The sequence below is a fragment of the Esox lucius genome, chromosome 17 (genome assembly GCF_011004845.1).
Source record: "Esox lucius isolate fEsoLuc1 chromosome 17, fEsoLuc1.pri, whole genome shotgun sequence".
NCBI classification, from domain to species: domain Eukaryota; kingdom Metazoa; phylum Chordata; class Actinopteri; order Esociformes; family Esocidae; genus Esox; species Esox lucius.
This window is the reverse complement of record NC_047585.1, coordinates 35,737,662-35,753,141: the sequence shown is the minus strand read 5'-3', so window position 1 is coordinate 35,753,141 and position 15,480 is coordinate 35,737,662. Positions and strand designations below refer to the sequence as shown.

Genomic DNA, 15,480 nt, shown 5'->3' with positions numbered 1-15,480 from the left:
GCCGCGGTGGAGAGTGCTGGGGGAGCTCCCGAATGGAGAGAGGATGCTGACGCAAGCCTTGGAAACAGCAGCATCAGTACCCGCGGGTATCTAACATGATACACAACATGGTCCAGCGTGTAGGGCTAGCCATCGCGCACCTTTAGGTAGTGAAGAGAAACGTGTTTTACTTCATATTCAGTTCTGGAACCGGAACGGTGGCTGTTTAGTGGACCGAATACACAGATATTATGGTGAATGTCAAATGATCTGAACAGAGATCTACATTTTCTCCTTCTCTCTCACTCTGTCTATACACATTTGTCCCTCTCCTTTTCCATCCTCTTTACCCATGTCCCTCCATCTTTCTCTCCCTCTCTAGCTCCAAGATTGTGGCAGTAATCAGGGCAGGGATGTAATGTTGGGGAGGGGGGTTTAAAGGGAGTAGTGGTGTTCATGGAAACCAATGATCTTGTTCTGTTCATGGAGGCCACAGAAACAGACAGGACTGTTAAAATGGCAAACATACCACATACCCCTCTCTCCCTCCCTTCCTTTGCTCTGTTTTACTCCCTCCTCTTCCCCAAACTCTTTTCTTCCCATTTCTTTAACCTTTATCATCCATCCTCTGCAACCCTCTCCTCCTTCTCTCATCTTCCTCTCCCTCCATTCTGCCAGCTCCAATCTTCCCATCTTGTGCATGAGTAAAACCTGACTCCCAAGCTTTCTGTGACCAGTGCCTTCTGATCTAACCTGGTGTGTGAACACCATGGAGACAGAGGCAACGATACAGCACACTGTGTTCCCGGCTAGCCAAACATGCCCTGTGGTACAGTGGTATCACATCTCTCTCTGTGGTACCGGGTGTCCAAGAGACAGCAGTAATTAGGCCCAGGAAGCCACTTAAAGCCAGCATCACATCAACAGTCATAGCTACTCTTTAAAGGGCTGTTGGCCAGCTGCTAACGGGAGGATAAATATTGGTCCATGCACGTCAACACGAACACGTCGACACTTCTGATTGGCTGAATGAATGTAGCTAGAATCCATCAGCTGTCAAAAGTTAAACACAACATTTGGTTTGCTCAAAGGATTGTTCAAGATAGAGCTGGATGATATCAACAAAAATCAGTATTGTGATAATGGACCCAAATACCTTGATAATATATATTGCATTGACTATGTGTACAACTGTCCATATTCTAATGCAGTTAGACATTCTGCTAACTAAATTAGAGTAATTAATATTAAGAAGTACCCTCGATAACGATATGTACTGTTATCCAGGTAATTGGGTCCACTTACCGCGATACTGATTTTTTGTTGATATCGCCCCAGCTCTATTTTCAGGACATGGACAGTATGGACGGTCTCACTGACCACAGAGAAATGGTCCCAGCAGACAGTAAACACAGATTTTCCTGATAAGAAGGGCGTCTGTCCCTGGCTGAGAACAAGGTAATGCAATAAACAATCCCATAACCCTGGTCTAAAAGGCTGGGGGAAGGGGAGGCTTGACCAGGGGAGTAAAAAGATAAGAACACAAGATCCCTTTTTCAAGATCTCTTTTCAAACAGGTCAGGTAGGTAGAGGGAGTGTGGGACTGTAGACAGGTCAGGTAGAAGCTTTAGGGTTTACAGCAAATGCTGGGAGTATGGGGACTCTAGACAGACAGACAGGTCAGGCTGGGTAGAGCGAGTATGGGGACTCTAGACAGACAGACTGGCAGGCTGGGTAGTGGGAGGATGGGACTGTAGATAGACAGACAGGTCAGCTAGGTAGTGGAGTATGGGACTGTAGACAGACAGACAGGTCAGGCTGGGTAGTGGGAGGATGGGACTGTAGATAGACAGACAGGTCAGGCTAGGTAGTGGGAGTATGGGGACTGTAGACAGACAGACAGGTCAGGCTGGGTAGTGGGAGTATGGGACTGTAGACAGACAGGACGGTCAGGCTGGGTAGTGGGAATATGGGACTGTAGACAGACAGACAGGTCAGGCTGGGTAGTGGGAGGATGGGACTGTAGATAGACAGACAGGTCAGGCTAGGCAGTGGGAGTATGGGACTGTAGCAGACAGACAGGTCAGGCTGGGTAGTGGAGTATGGGACTGTAGACAGACAGACAGGTCAGGCTGGGTCAGTGGGAGTATGGGACTGTAGACAGACAGACAGGTCAGGCTGGGTAGTGGGAATATGGGACTGTAGACAGACAGACAGGTCAGGCTGGGTAGTGGGAGTATGGGACTGTAGACAGACAGACAGGTCAGGTTGGGTAGTGGGAGTATGGGACTGTAGACAGACAGGTCAGGCTGGGTAGTGGGAGTATGGGACTGTAGACAGACAGACAGGTCAGGCTGGGTAGTGGGAGTATGGGACTGTAGACAGACAGACAGGTCAGGCTGGGTAGTGGGAATATGGGACTGTAGACAGACAGACAGGTCAGGCTGGGTAGTGGAGTATGGGACTGTAGACAGACAGACAGGTCAGGTTGGGTAGTGGGAGTATGGACTGTAGACAGGACAGGTCAGGCTGGGTAGTGGGAGTATGGGACTGTAGACAGACAGACAGGTCAGGCTTGGAAGTGGGAGTATGGGACTGTAGACAGACAGACAGGTCAGGCTTGGAAGTGGGAGTATGGGACTGTAGCAGAGAAGGATGAGAAATAGATCAACTTCTGAGTATCTCTGATTCCGTAGAACACATACCATCCCATATATAGACATGCTATACTATACAGCTCCACAACACAGCTGTCCTTACTGTATCTATAATTTATATATCTATGTGTGTCTCTGCACTGCACAGCTCGCTCTATATTTCTGAACTCTCCCTACGGTTGTTTCTCCACACAGCACAGTTCGTTATAGCTCTACAACCGCTCCATATGCCTGCTATAATGCCCACCATATCCACATCTTGCATATCTATGTTTCTGTATCTCTAGCATGTCCTGGGAATGGGCCCTCAGATCCCAAAGAATGTGGAATGTGTACCTCCTCACAGAAATCTGTTTATAGCAGACACCACCATCCTGTGGATACCTTGTCACTGGAAACACATCGTCTGGTGAGTGTGTGAGTGTGTGTGTGTTATACTAATGATAGTGATCAGAGCTGTATATTTATCCAAATATATGGCTGTGGCAGTGATTATAAGAGGGCTGTGGTCAGAGACTGGGTTTTGAGTGTAACCTACGTGTTTCTAAGTGGAGCTCAGAATGTTATTATGAGGGTTGTTTGTGTACATCTGTGAATCTGGGTCTGGGTGGAAACAGACGCACACGCTCATACGCACAGACATGCACACACACACACACACACACACACTGTCGGTTCTCAGTGGTTGAAGCCAATCAGCAGAGAGAGACAGCCATCAGACAAACCACAGCTGCACTGTGCTTATATAACACCCCTTCATCAATATTAAATCTGCACTATTCTAAGGCAGGCCACAGTTTGTGTGTCAACCAGAACACTTACCGGTGCCCCAAAAGAACATATATGTCCACACTAACAGAAACATTTTACATTTCAAGTTGTTTAGCTGATTGCTCTCATCCTGAGCAATAGACACAAGTGAGTGCATTCGCTTTTTCAAAATTGCTCCTCGCGGGAATTGAACCCCAAACCCTGGTGTCACAAGCGCAATGCTCTTACAATGGTGAACTACGGAAAACCTTAAGACGTGTCTAGGTAGCCGGCAGGACATGCGGGCAAGAAAGACATTTTTAACATATTACCAGTCAATACAGGCCTTGGAATGCCAGACTGGCTAGAGCAGCACAGCGCTGCGGTATTTACCAAGCGGATGGAGACACGTGCTCAGTCACACTGGTTAATACCGCTTTGGAAACCGGTCCATCCATGAATGCTGATTTGCTGAAGGTTGTGACATACTGTATATAAGGCATAAACACCTCTGCTCTGTACATTACCTTGGAAAGAACATTACGTTGGGGCAGGGCATAGCCCACACATAATCACTTACAAAACATAGTGAATAGAAATTAAATGTGTTCTATTTGTACAGTGTTCTTCAAAGCATGGCCCCCGGTATTAGTAAATCATGTGCTTATGTTGCTGTTTGTTGAGTTATAATGAACTTGATCCACCTGTGAATTGTTGTGATAGAACCGACAAGAGATGAACCAGCCTGCAAGTACAACCTGTACTGTTAAACCGCTGTATGGTCTTGGCCACCGTGCTGCAGCTCAGTTTCAGGGTCTTGGCAATCTTCTTATAGCCTTGGCCATCTTTATGTAGAGCAACAATTATGTTTTTCAGATCCTCAGAGAGTTCTTTGCCATGAGGTGCCATGTTGAACTTCCAGTGACCAGTATGAGGAAGTGTGAGATCAATGACACCAAATTTAACACACCTGCTCCCCATTCAAACCTGAGACCTTGTAACACTAAAAAGTCACATGACACCAGGGAGGGAGAATGGCCAATTGGCCAATTTTCACTTAGGGGTGTACTCACTTTTGTTGCCAGCGGTTTAGACATTAATGGCTGTGTTGTGTTATTTTGAGGGGACAGCAAATGTACACTGTTATACAAGCTGTACACTCACTACTTTACATTGTAGATAAATGTCATTTCGTCATTGTTGTCACATGAAAAGATATAATCAAATATTTACAAAAATGTGAGGGGCGTAGTTTTGTAAGATACTGTATATGGAATTTCCGAACAACAGCATGCAAGCATTTACAAGTGGACATTGTGTTTCTTTAGATTTTAGAATGTTTTATTAATTAATGTATGCTTTCTCATGTTTTGATAGCAGAAGTTCTATAAAATATAGAATGAATCCAACAAACAACTGGGTCACATCTGTAGCAGCCAACACAGTAAAACACACACATTCACAACAGAATATGTAAATATAAAGCAAACATAATTTTTACCAGGTAATCAATTAATCACATGTATTTCATAAAGCCCTTTTTACAACAATAGTTTGCACAAATTGTTATACCGATTCCCAGCCCAGAAACCCCCCAAAGAGTGAGCAACAACAAGAGTTGATGCAGTAGCGGGAAATGAAGAACCTGAAGAGAAGCCTGACTCTGACAGGTGACTGGTCCACTTCAGGCTGTGCCGGGTAAGATAATAAAAAGTGCATAACCTTTTCTGTGCCACTTGCATGTACTAGTAAATATTTGCTAATCCTGGTGTTCCTAAGCAACTGTCTCTAAAGCTCCATGAGTGTTGACTTTTCTCGCTTTCTGAATGTGGTGGTTTCGTGGCCTTCTACGTCATGATTGGGTGTCCCATAAATCAGGGCCAAAGACATCCAACCGTCCCTATATACCACAGCTATCAGCCTATCAGCACTCTCGGCATTCTGAACACCTGGTTCAAAGGAGACTCTACGCCACATGTATGGCAACATATGACTGTTTACTGTTCTAAATGTGTTGACACCCAGTTCATAATAATGACTCCCCTTCAGAATTATAGCTGGCCCCTTCCACCTCGGACACCCGTGTTCCAAAATGGGTGTCCCTCTGCAACTGGCCGTTGTTTCTCACAGAGACCAGCAGCACATCTCAGAGACCAGCAGCACATCACAGAGACCAGCAGCACATCACAGAGACCAGCAGCACATCACAGAGACCAGCAGCACATCACAGAGACCAGCAGCACATCGGTCACCACATCAAGCCACGTCCAAAGTGTTTATTGAACCGCTGCACAGTGCAGGACTCAAAACCTCGCCCATCTCCCTGCATCTATTCAAGTCGCACTAAAACTGCTCATGTGTACATCCCCACATTCATCTATAATATATCGCCAATATATCGTCTTCTATGCTTATATCCTATGATAATATCCCATCGCACATATTACTATGTGAAACACGTGTAGATCTTGCGCATTCTACGGCGGTATGTCGTCCACCACTGGTGGCATCCGTTTCTCCACAGTCGTCATAGTGACCCCCGCGGCACACGCAGTGCGAGGAGGGCCACGAGGTGTTAGACGCCTACGGAAAGAAGCAGACACGCGTCACGGAAAGCAGCCCGGCGGGCGTCATCCGCCTGTCCTCTCCCACGCGCTTGCGTCGTCCATCCGTCAGCGCGTCTTGCATTGGGTTGGCCTGTTTGGGTTCGGGTCTGTTTTCTAGGCCCTCCGTTGTGGTGTGCCGCCTCAGCCCACTTACAACTCTTCTCTGTCCTGGCACAGCAACACTGGAACCAGCTTCCCCTTGAAGCCGGGACAGCAGAGTACTTGTCTATTTTCAGATGACTTCTGAAAACCCTTTTAAAAATGATCTAAAATAACTCCACAGCTCCCCCCTTCCCCCCTTTGCCTTAAGTCAACTGAAGCTTGTAGTTCGTATTATTATAAATGTTTTCCTTTCTTCCTTCCAGCACTGACTTCAGTGATAGCCTTATTGAAGTAAGTGTACCTACTACTACTAAGATGTGTGGTTGACCGACCTAGTTAGTGCAGAATTAATTAACGCTACGTTGCTTTGGATAGACCATTCCGCTAAATTACTAGAAGGAAAAAATGTAAATGATGTAATGCATAAGGACAGTCCTTACTGAGGATGACAGGGGAGTGTAGAAAAGGGTAATACTACATGGACAGAACAGGCATGGGGCGGGGCCTAGGACCCTGCAGTGGTACCACTAACACCTAGGGAGGTGAGTACCTGTCTCCTTGCCCCTATAAAACAGGTGCATTCAGGGAGTTTGAGGAGCAGGCTGCCCGGCGAAGACGCAAGACCCATTTGTCCCCCTGAGCCGGACATGCTGTGACGCTGTTTTGGTTTTCCCTTATGTGAGCCATCCCCGTTTGGGAAAGTGTCTTGAGTTTGAATGCTTGGGGATTTCCGGGAGCATATAAACAACCCAAGAGACCTGATGAGGCTCTGGAGTTGTGCATTTTCACCGTCCCGCTTAGTTCTGGGCCGTGCTCAGGTCCTTTCACAATGTGATTACGTGAACCCTGATGACAGTGTGAACGCCAGATGATAGAATGGATTGGGTGATAGTTTTACCATTTAGCATGTAATATGATCACAGGTCTCCAGGCCCCCGCTCACCTTCGTCTTCCTCACTCTCTCCATCTGTCTCTCCCCTCTCTCTCCCCTCACTCAGCTTCACCATTTTCACTTTCTCTCTCTCCCCCCCCCCCTCCTCCCGTTCCTGCTCTGTCACATAACCCAAATATACACGTAAGCAGTTCCACAGTAGAATGCAGAATCTTCAGATGTCTGTGAGAACAGATAACACTGAAATATCTCCCACTCAGGTGACAACTCGGAGGGAACTTGGTACAGATGCTGTGTCTTAATTAGAGCCCATTTCACACCACAGGAAAGCAATCCGACCGAAACAGAAAATGTGAATTGTTACGTGGATATATAGAAAAGTACAAATATGGAAATTAGCTATGGATTTATTAGATAACCCACTGTGCATAGTCCACACAGAGTCCATACTGTTGATGTATCTGCAACAGTAGTGACACACAAAAGAAATGCAGACAAAAGCACCTGTGCTCCGTGTGGAGGAGATCAGGTAGCAGTGGAACTGGTTGGCATTTCTTCAGGCAGGGGAGACTTGAATAGAACGATAGGAAGTAGAACAAACGCCTGCTGGAAGCCAAGATACCCTTTCATAAGAGACCTGATATGAGACAGAATTGTCTCTGCCAGAGAAGGTGAGGCAATGGCTTACTTCACTGACTGAGGCACACTCAGAAACACACACACACACACCTGAAGCTGTAACTCAATCTTAAGACGGTAGTAAAGCAGTCATTCACACCACACCCAGACCTAGTGTTCTGCTTTAATAATTTACTCCAGTCCACAGGGGGGAAATTCTGCTTTTGAAAAATGCTGTGAGCTGATAGGCTTCTGTGTGACATTATATCCTTTTACAAGTCTGAACTGGTAAGGCCAGATAACGTCGGAGACAGTTTTAGACAGATAGTGTTGTAATGGCTGGGTTTGCCCTGGTCATAAATAAGGTCTATTCCAGGTTCCAACCACACCTCTGTTTCTGTTAACTCAACCTGCACTTATTGAGGGAGCTGCAGGGTACGGTCAGGTTGGAACATCACACCCAGGTGGCTCTCCCTGTTTGGAGCTCTCCAAAAAAAAGTATTTACAGTCTGATGTTGTTATTGTATGGGCTGAGCTGAGCTCATATCAGTAGAGTTAGGATTACGCCCTTTCTGTTAATCATTTATTGTGAATCATAGATAAAATGCCTTCAAGAACAAAAGTGCTTAATATTTGTAAAAATATATTCTAGAACCAACTTCTGGCGATACACAGTACTAGAATGTAGAACTTCTAGCTTGTCCAACACATTATAGTCGAATGACTTGAAGAACCTCTGGCTTGTCCAACACATTATAATCAAATGACTTGAAGAACCTCTGGCTTGTCCAACACATTATAGTCAAATGACTTGAAGAACCTCTGGCTTGTCCAACACATTATAGTCAAATGACTTGAAGAACCTCTGGCTTGTCCAACACATTATAGTCGAATAACTTGAAGAACCTCTGGCTTGTCCAACAGAATATAGTCGAATGACTTGAAGAACCTCTGGCTTGTCCAACAGATTATAGTCAAATGACTTGAAGAACCTCTGGCTTGTCCAACAGATTATAGTCAAATGACTTGAAGAACCTCTGGCTTGTCCAACACATTATAGTCTAATGACTTGAAGAACCTCTGGCTTGTCCAACACATTATAGTCAAATGACTTGTAGAACCTCTGGCTTGTCCAACACATTATAGTCGAATGACTTGAAGAACCTCTGGCTTGTCCAACACATTATAATCAAATGACTTGAAGAACCTCTGGCTTGTCCAACACATTATAGTCAAATGACTTGAAGAACCTCTGGCTTGTCCAACAGATTATAGTCGAATGACTTGAAGAACCTCTGGCTTGTCCTACACAGTACAGTCTACTGACTAGTAGAACTGGCAGGCAAATGCCATGTGACTGCGGCTGTCAGAACCACTCTCATATCAACACGAACACACAGAAACCCTGGAGATCAGACAACACAGCTCTCATACTGTAAGCCCTATCACATCAACCAAATAATGCTGCTTATCATTTAAAGGGGGCATTTGACTTGGTTGGAATCTAGACTGCAGCGCGGCTCATCTCCTTTCTTAAACACACAGTGAGAGCATTTTGTTATGAGGACAAATCTGGAATCATTTTTGTTTGTGGTACCAGATATGATTTGCTGCTCTGTCACATTGGACTAGTATCAGGGACTGTGTTGGGAAATAGCATTTAGCATCAGAGACGGTGATGAATATGCATTGGCTGGGTTAAATAAATCATATGAATGAACATGATATGCGGCTGTGCTGAGTGGGGGTTTATGTAAGACTTTTGTTTCTCTTTCTCTCCCACAGTCCCCCTCTTCACATCGCTCTCTTTCTTTCCCTCTCCTCTTCTCTCTTTCTCTCCCTCTCTCCCCTTTTCTCTCTTTCTCTCACAATTCAGCGACAGCCAGGACCACAAAAGACACAGGTACAGAACACTGTCATTCTCCTTCCTTTGCTCACTCTATCCCTCTGTGTGTCAAAGCCAATTTTTTATGCACACTTCAGTGCAAAGTACAGTGTGAGCAAACACAGGCACGCACACTGTCTCTCTCTCACAAACACACACAGTAAATATACTGTGTGTACACTGCCCCAATTGTCCACAGTGTTCCCTTCTCAATGTGCAGTATGAGTGACATCACTCGTGTCCCTTCTACAGCTGGACCTCAACGAAACCATCATCCCCCTATCCTGAGTAATAATCTCACTGCTGCTCCAGACTCACAGTAAGACAATGTCGTCATTCAACTGTTTCAATCCCCCGTCACCTCACTGCCCCTCACCTCACTGCCTGTCACCTCACTGCCCGTCACCTCACTGCCCATCACCTCACTGCCCCTCACCTCACTGCCTGTCACCTCACTGCCCCTCACCTCACTGCCCCTCACCTCACTGCCTGTCATCTCACTGCCCCTCACCTCACTGCCTGTCACCTCACTGCCCGTCACCTCACTGCCCCTCACCTCACTGCCCATCACCTCACTGCCCCTCACCCTCACTGCCTGTCACCTCACTGCCCCTCACCTCACTGCCTGTCACCTCACTACCCGTCACCTCACTGCCCCTCACCTCACTGCCTGTCACCTCACTGCCCGTCACCTCACTGCCCCTCACCTCACTGCCCCTCACCTCACTGCCTGTCACCTCACTGCCCGTCACCTCACTGCCCCTCACCTCACCGCCCCTCACCTCACTGCCCATCACCTCACTGCCCCTCACCTCACTGCCCCTCACCTCACTGCCCCTCACCTCACTGCCCGTCACCTCACTGCCCCTCACCTCACTGCCCCTCACCTCACTGCCCCTCACCTCACTGCCCGTCACCTCACTGCCCTGGAGCCTATCGTTAATATCCCATGGAGCTATTCTAAACAAGAAAATGTAAACCTTTGCAAAATCACTTGATTTGCTGTGTGGTCAAGGTCATGTTATCACCCACGGCTTAGTGACATAATGCATCTAACAAACAAGCTTGATAATCTACACATCATGCATCATTCCAGAGGGTTCTGACCTTAAAGGCGTGCTTGCGGCTGATGTTATCTGACGTCTGCACTCCTCCGATCCGAAAGCTGAGCAGTGGTAGACTTCCCAGCACTCCTTCCTCTTTCTCATCTGGATAGGTAGGGGGGGGGGAAGGCGGATGGAAAATAAAGATTGGGCATAACATTTACAAAACAAAAACAAATCACAAGCTTTGAACATCAAAGGAGAGATAACTGGATGTACTGTATAAAGACGGGTCCACACCTGCAGCAAGGAAAGAGGAGTGAATAGTGAACACAGTCAGTCAGCTATCACAGTCTCTCCTCTTCACTAGTGGTCTCAGCGAGCGCGGGCATAGAACGTGCCTGGAACAACAGACCCTCGTCCCGCTGTCGCATGAACCAGCAATGTAGTTCCATATTGGTCCATCAGTCCAGTAGAAAGTGATGGTGAACAAATGCGCTCTCACACAGACTCACGTGCACACCCTTCCGTAGACACAACAAGAGGTCGATGATAAAAACAGAAACGGAGCGGAGGAAAACGAAGGAGTGGGAGAAGCACTTGTGCTGAATTAAATAACGCAGAAGCTGATGGAAATGTGACGGTCTGGAGATGAGTCTGGCAGGAAGTCCTGGAGATACTGCCCTCCTCTCTCTCAATCTATTTTCCTGGCTCTCCCACTCGGCTCTTCTCTCGGTCTCTGAGCTGAGCTGTATTGCGCAGAAACAAGCGTCTTCCTCGGTTACAGAGCGAGTGTGTTTTTTAGAGAGAGAGAGAGAGAGAGAGAAGAGGGAGGGGTAACCATGGGGGTTGTGTCTGTGCAATCATACACTACTCTCTGTTGGTGCGCTCTGTGTGGTGTGTGTGTGTTTGTGGATAAGTGTGTGTGTGTTTGAGGTAGCGATCAGCCTGTATGACTCAGTTGTTGTGGAATCCAGTATCCTGCCAACTGCACCTGCCCTCTCTACACCAATCAGAGCACAGATGTTTTACAACACAGTCAGGTAAGCCGCCACACCCCTCAATCCTTCTCCGCTCTCTCTCTCTCTCTCTCTCCCTCTTTCTCTCTCTCCTCCTAGAGTCGCATTCAATGCAAAACCTGTCTACCCATGTTTTGTATTCCAGGCAAAGCCTCTAAAGCAAGTCATTCATCGAAAGACACACAAAACTAAAAATCATGTGCTAATTCCCAAACAGTTTGACCCCATTATTGAAACAGGTCAACCACACAGCTTAAATAGTTCACAAATAAACAAAATAAGAGTTTTTATTGTGGATGATCATACAGAGTCCGGCAAGCCTGGAAAGGGAGTTGTATAGGAAGTTGTGATTGTGAAACACTTGACAGAGCCATTCAGCATTAACCAGCCCAATCCCCCCATTCCCAAACAGGACACCCCCACACACACACACACCTTTGAAATCACACACCTTTTGAAGACCCCTGTCAAACAACAATCATTCTGGCTGATTCCATGGAGGTCTGAATCCTGACTGACGCTCTCTCAACACTGCAGCCTGGACATGAGGTAAGAGATGCCCTGCAACCCTCATCCTTTTACTGCTCTCCGATCATCAGTAATCCTTCAGAAGGGCGTATCATACCAGTTTCACCACAGATCAATATCCTCTCCTTTAAAGGAATAGCTTGGATGTACTATTCACATGGCCCTAGGCTGTATTGCAGCCTTCCACGATGAGTTCCCAGAATTCTTATTAGACCTTGTGTTCAGAGAGTATTCACATTTTTGCAGACTTCAATATTCACATGAGAAGCCTGATGACCCCAACTTCCTTAGAAAAGGTCTTTAGAGCAACAACTGTGAAATAAAATATGCAACAGGAAACTCCATGGTACACAGACACTACCAGAGCCCTAAATCTAGCCTCCAGAAAGTTGGTAAAAAAATCGCGCTCCACAGTTAGAAGTATTTATATTACTCTGGAAAGTCATTAAAACAGAACATCGAAACACGCTCACATCAGATAGATACAAGTTTGTACATATGTGGATGGTCTGTCCCCCTGAAAAATCTAAGGTACCCTTTGGTGTTCCACAAGGTTCAGTTTGAGACCACTTTTTTGCAATGTCAATATTCACTGCTATGCAAACGACAAAGTTTTACCTTCCAAATAAAATTGCCAATCTTATTTTTTGGAATTGGTCCTAAACAAATGGCTGGAGGCAGGGCTTATTCCTATTAAGCTTAATTATTGTGGAAAGATCTACGTGAGAGACATCAAATCCGTCGCCACCTGTAAGTATCTACTAATGACTCCTCTCATCAGTAGGGTCTCTAATGAAGCATTATCTGGGGATGTGAATGTGAACAGCAAGGCACTGGATTTACTAACCACCCTTGCTGTCTTTGCCCTTGGGGACTTTCGTCTCCACTGGGACATAATGTACTCTGTCAAATGCTTTTAAGTCATTGGCTTACTCATGTCACCCCAAGCCAGCCCTGAAGCTCATTCAATGGGAATGAACTATGGGGCCCATACTTGGCCCTCTCTTTCAGGCCGGTAAAAAAAAGGTTAAAAAAATTAGATTCAGACCCTACCAGGAAGTTGTTCCTAACCACTGTGCATCAAGTCCTGTTGTAACTTGCTCCTTGGGGTTTTTGGCTACTGTAGGTATGTTGTGACAATTGCTGATATGAAAAGGGCTTTATAAAATACATTTGACAGATTGATATTCTAAAGGCTTGGTACAATCGCATCAACCTTCAGGTGACTGAGCAGAAGCAACACTGGGTTAGTCGATGAAATTAGAAATATTTGTCTAGGATTATGATTTAATCGTCCTATTTGTACAACGTGCAAGTTATTATGGCCTTGCTTCATCAAAGCGACTCCACAGCAAGTTCAGGAGAATGTGTCCTCATGCCGTCCTGCTTCTCACCACACCTCATCCGGTACTTATGCTCCGCACATATATACGCTGAGCGGTGGAGCCCATTTCCTGGCAAATAACCATGATTGAGCTAGCAGGGGCCCATTTCAACACAAGGAGTCGCTAGAGAGCGAAAGGACAAGGCAGCCCTTTTTTCGAGCATCATCCCCTCCACACAACTGGGATGATGCTTAGTCATTTACATTAGCCCTCTACAAGAGCAACGTCAGCATGCAGGCATGTTTTTTCCTTTAAGCTGCATATGCCGCCCATAGCGTCAAACCTCTGCTAGCTACTCCATGCTATTTGGCCACCACGCAAGTGTTGTGATTTGGATGCACATTCTTTATCCACATTGTTTGGTTGCTGTTATGGAGCTTTCCAGGTCACCTTGCCCGGTGCTCATTTGATGTTCAGGATTTGACAGATTATCGGTGAAGTACGGTGTCTGTGTCTCCACAGTCTGGGATTTATTGGGCCGGTGGGCTGCTTATTTAACCTCTACATGGAGCAGGGCCTGTTATCCTACGCCCCGAACAGCCCTCTGGTTCAATGCACCCTGATGACACTGATACGTGGGTGTGTGAGTCTTGCTCCCAGGCCGACAGCACGGCGCTCCCAAAGGAAGGGAGAAGCTGCATGGTGAGGTACTGCTCCGTGTCAAGAGGTGACGGGCGGCCTCGTGGCGGGAAGGAGGTGTACCCCGCACCCACACGTGTCCTCTCATACATACACCTGAAACATTTAAGCAGGTCATTGAATTGGTAACTGCTTAAAAATTGTGTTGGGCTCAACAAAAAAACGAGTATTTATATTGTGCGCCTGAGCGTGCACGGCACACACACACCAGTCAGTGTACAGAGAGAAGGCGGATCAGCAGGCAATTAGCAACTCCAAACAGCAGCAGCTCAACCTCTCTTAAGTTGATGGAAACATAACAAATTCTCCACTTCACAGACTACTCTTCTATGTGTGGGAGATGACTTTGACTATATAATTAGTGAGGTCCCTAATTGTAGAGACAACATCATACTGTCAGGGCTCGAGGTCGGCTGGGAATGGAACATGGGCGACTTTGGAGATGGGGTGGTATCTAGTCTAGCTATAAACAAAAAACGTGAACCCTAAGCTGGGGGGCTGCAGTTTTAAATCCCAGCCTGAGTCTTTAAAGGAAGGACTCATTGAAACACACACTCCTAATCTACATGTCCAGAACAACTCAAAGACTATCCACATCCCCTGGCCAGGGCAGCTGGAACGCTCTGACAATATCGCCCTCAATGTCCCAACAACAAAAGACCCCAGCCTCTTTCTGCCCATTTCTGGCCCCTCTCTCCTTGCTGGCATGGTGATCACGGCAGTAAATTGCAAAGTCACACATTCTCCCCTCGCTCCCCTCATCTCTGTCTCTATACTTCAATCTCTCTTTTCCACAACACAGCTGGGACTGAGGGGGCAGTTAAACGAGCCGTCAGACGTGTGTGGAATCCAGACAGAGGATTTCTTGTGACCAGAGGAGGGGAAGGGGGAAAGTAAAAGAAAGGAAATGAAATGAAAGATGGATAAAAAAGAATAATAATACAGCGCTCAAGGGACAGTTTGGGAACATTGTTGAATGTGAATTTGGAAAATGTACAGTGACTTTGCAGTGAGCTATTGAATCACAGAACAACCGTAACATTTAAATATGAATGATTTTTTAGCGGTTGCTATGCTTCAATTCCTGTGGGGGCATTTTCTGACTTCTTTTTCGATTTGTTATAATTTTATTTCTTTGAGTTGCTTTGAGATCATCCTTATTAGGCTCAGATTTGCAAGTGTCTGTACAGATCGGGAATTGAGCTGGGTGTTTTGCAATACGACTAGTTCCATGTAACCTAACTGGCACCAAGAGACTGTTCCCATTTCCTGTTGCTTACAGGAAGACAAACCACATCACACACCTTTCACGTGTAATTCTAGGGTGGCATCGTCAACAGCATGTTTAGGGGGATAAACTGCTGACACCCAAACAAT

At 46.2% G+C, this 15,480-nt stretch overlaps 1 protein-coding gene across 1 annotated transcript in view; it reads right to left on the bottom strand.

Annotated features, from left to right (window-relative positions):
* plekha6 (pleckstrin homology domain containing, family A member 6) overlaps positions 1-15,480 on the bottom strand; it is a 56,320-nt gene that overhangs the window by 28,745 nt on the left and 12,095 nt on the right. Inside the window, 1 exon segment of the mRNA XM_034287264.1 lies at positions 10,597-10,697. Within this exon segment, the coding sequence (XP_034143155.1) occupies positions 10,597-10,697 (101 nt within the window).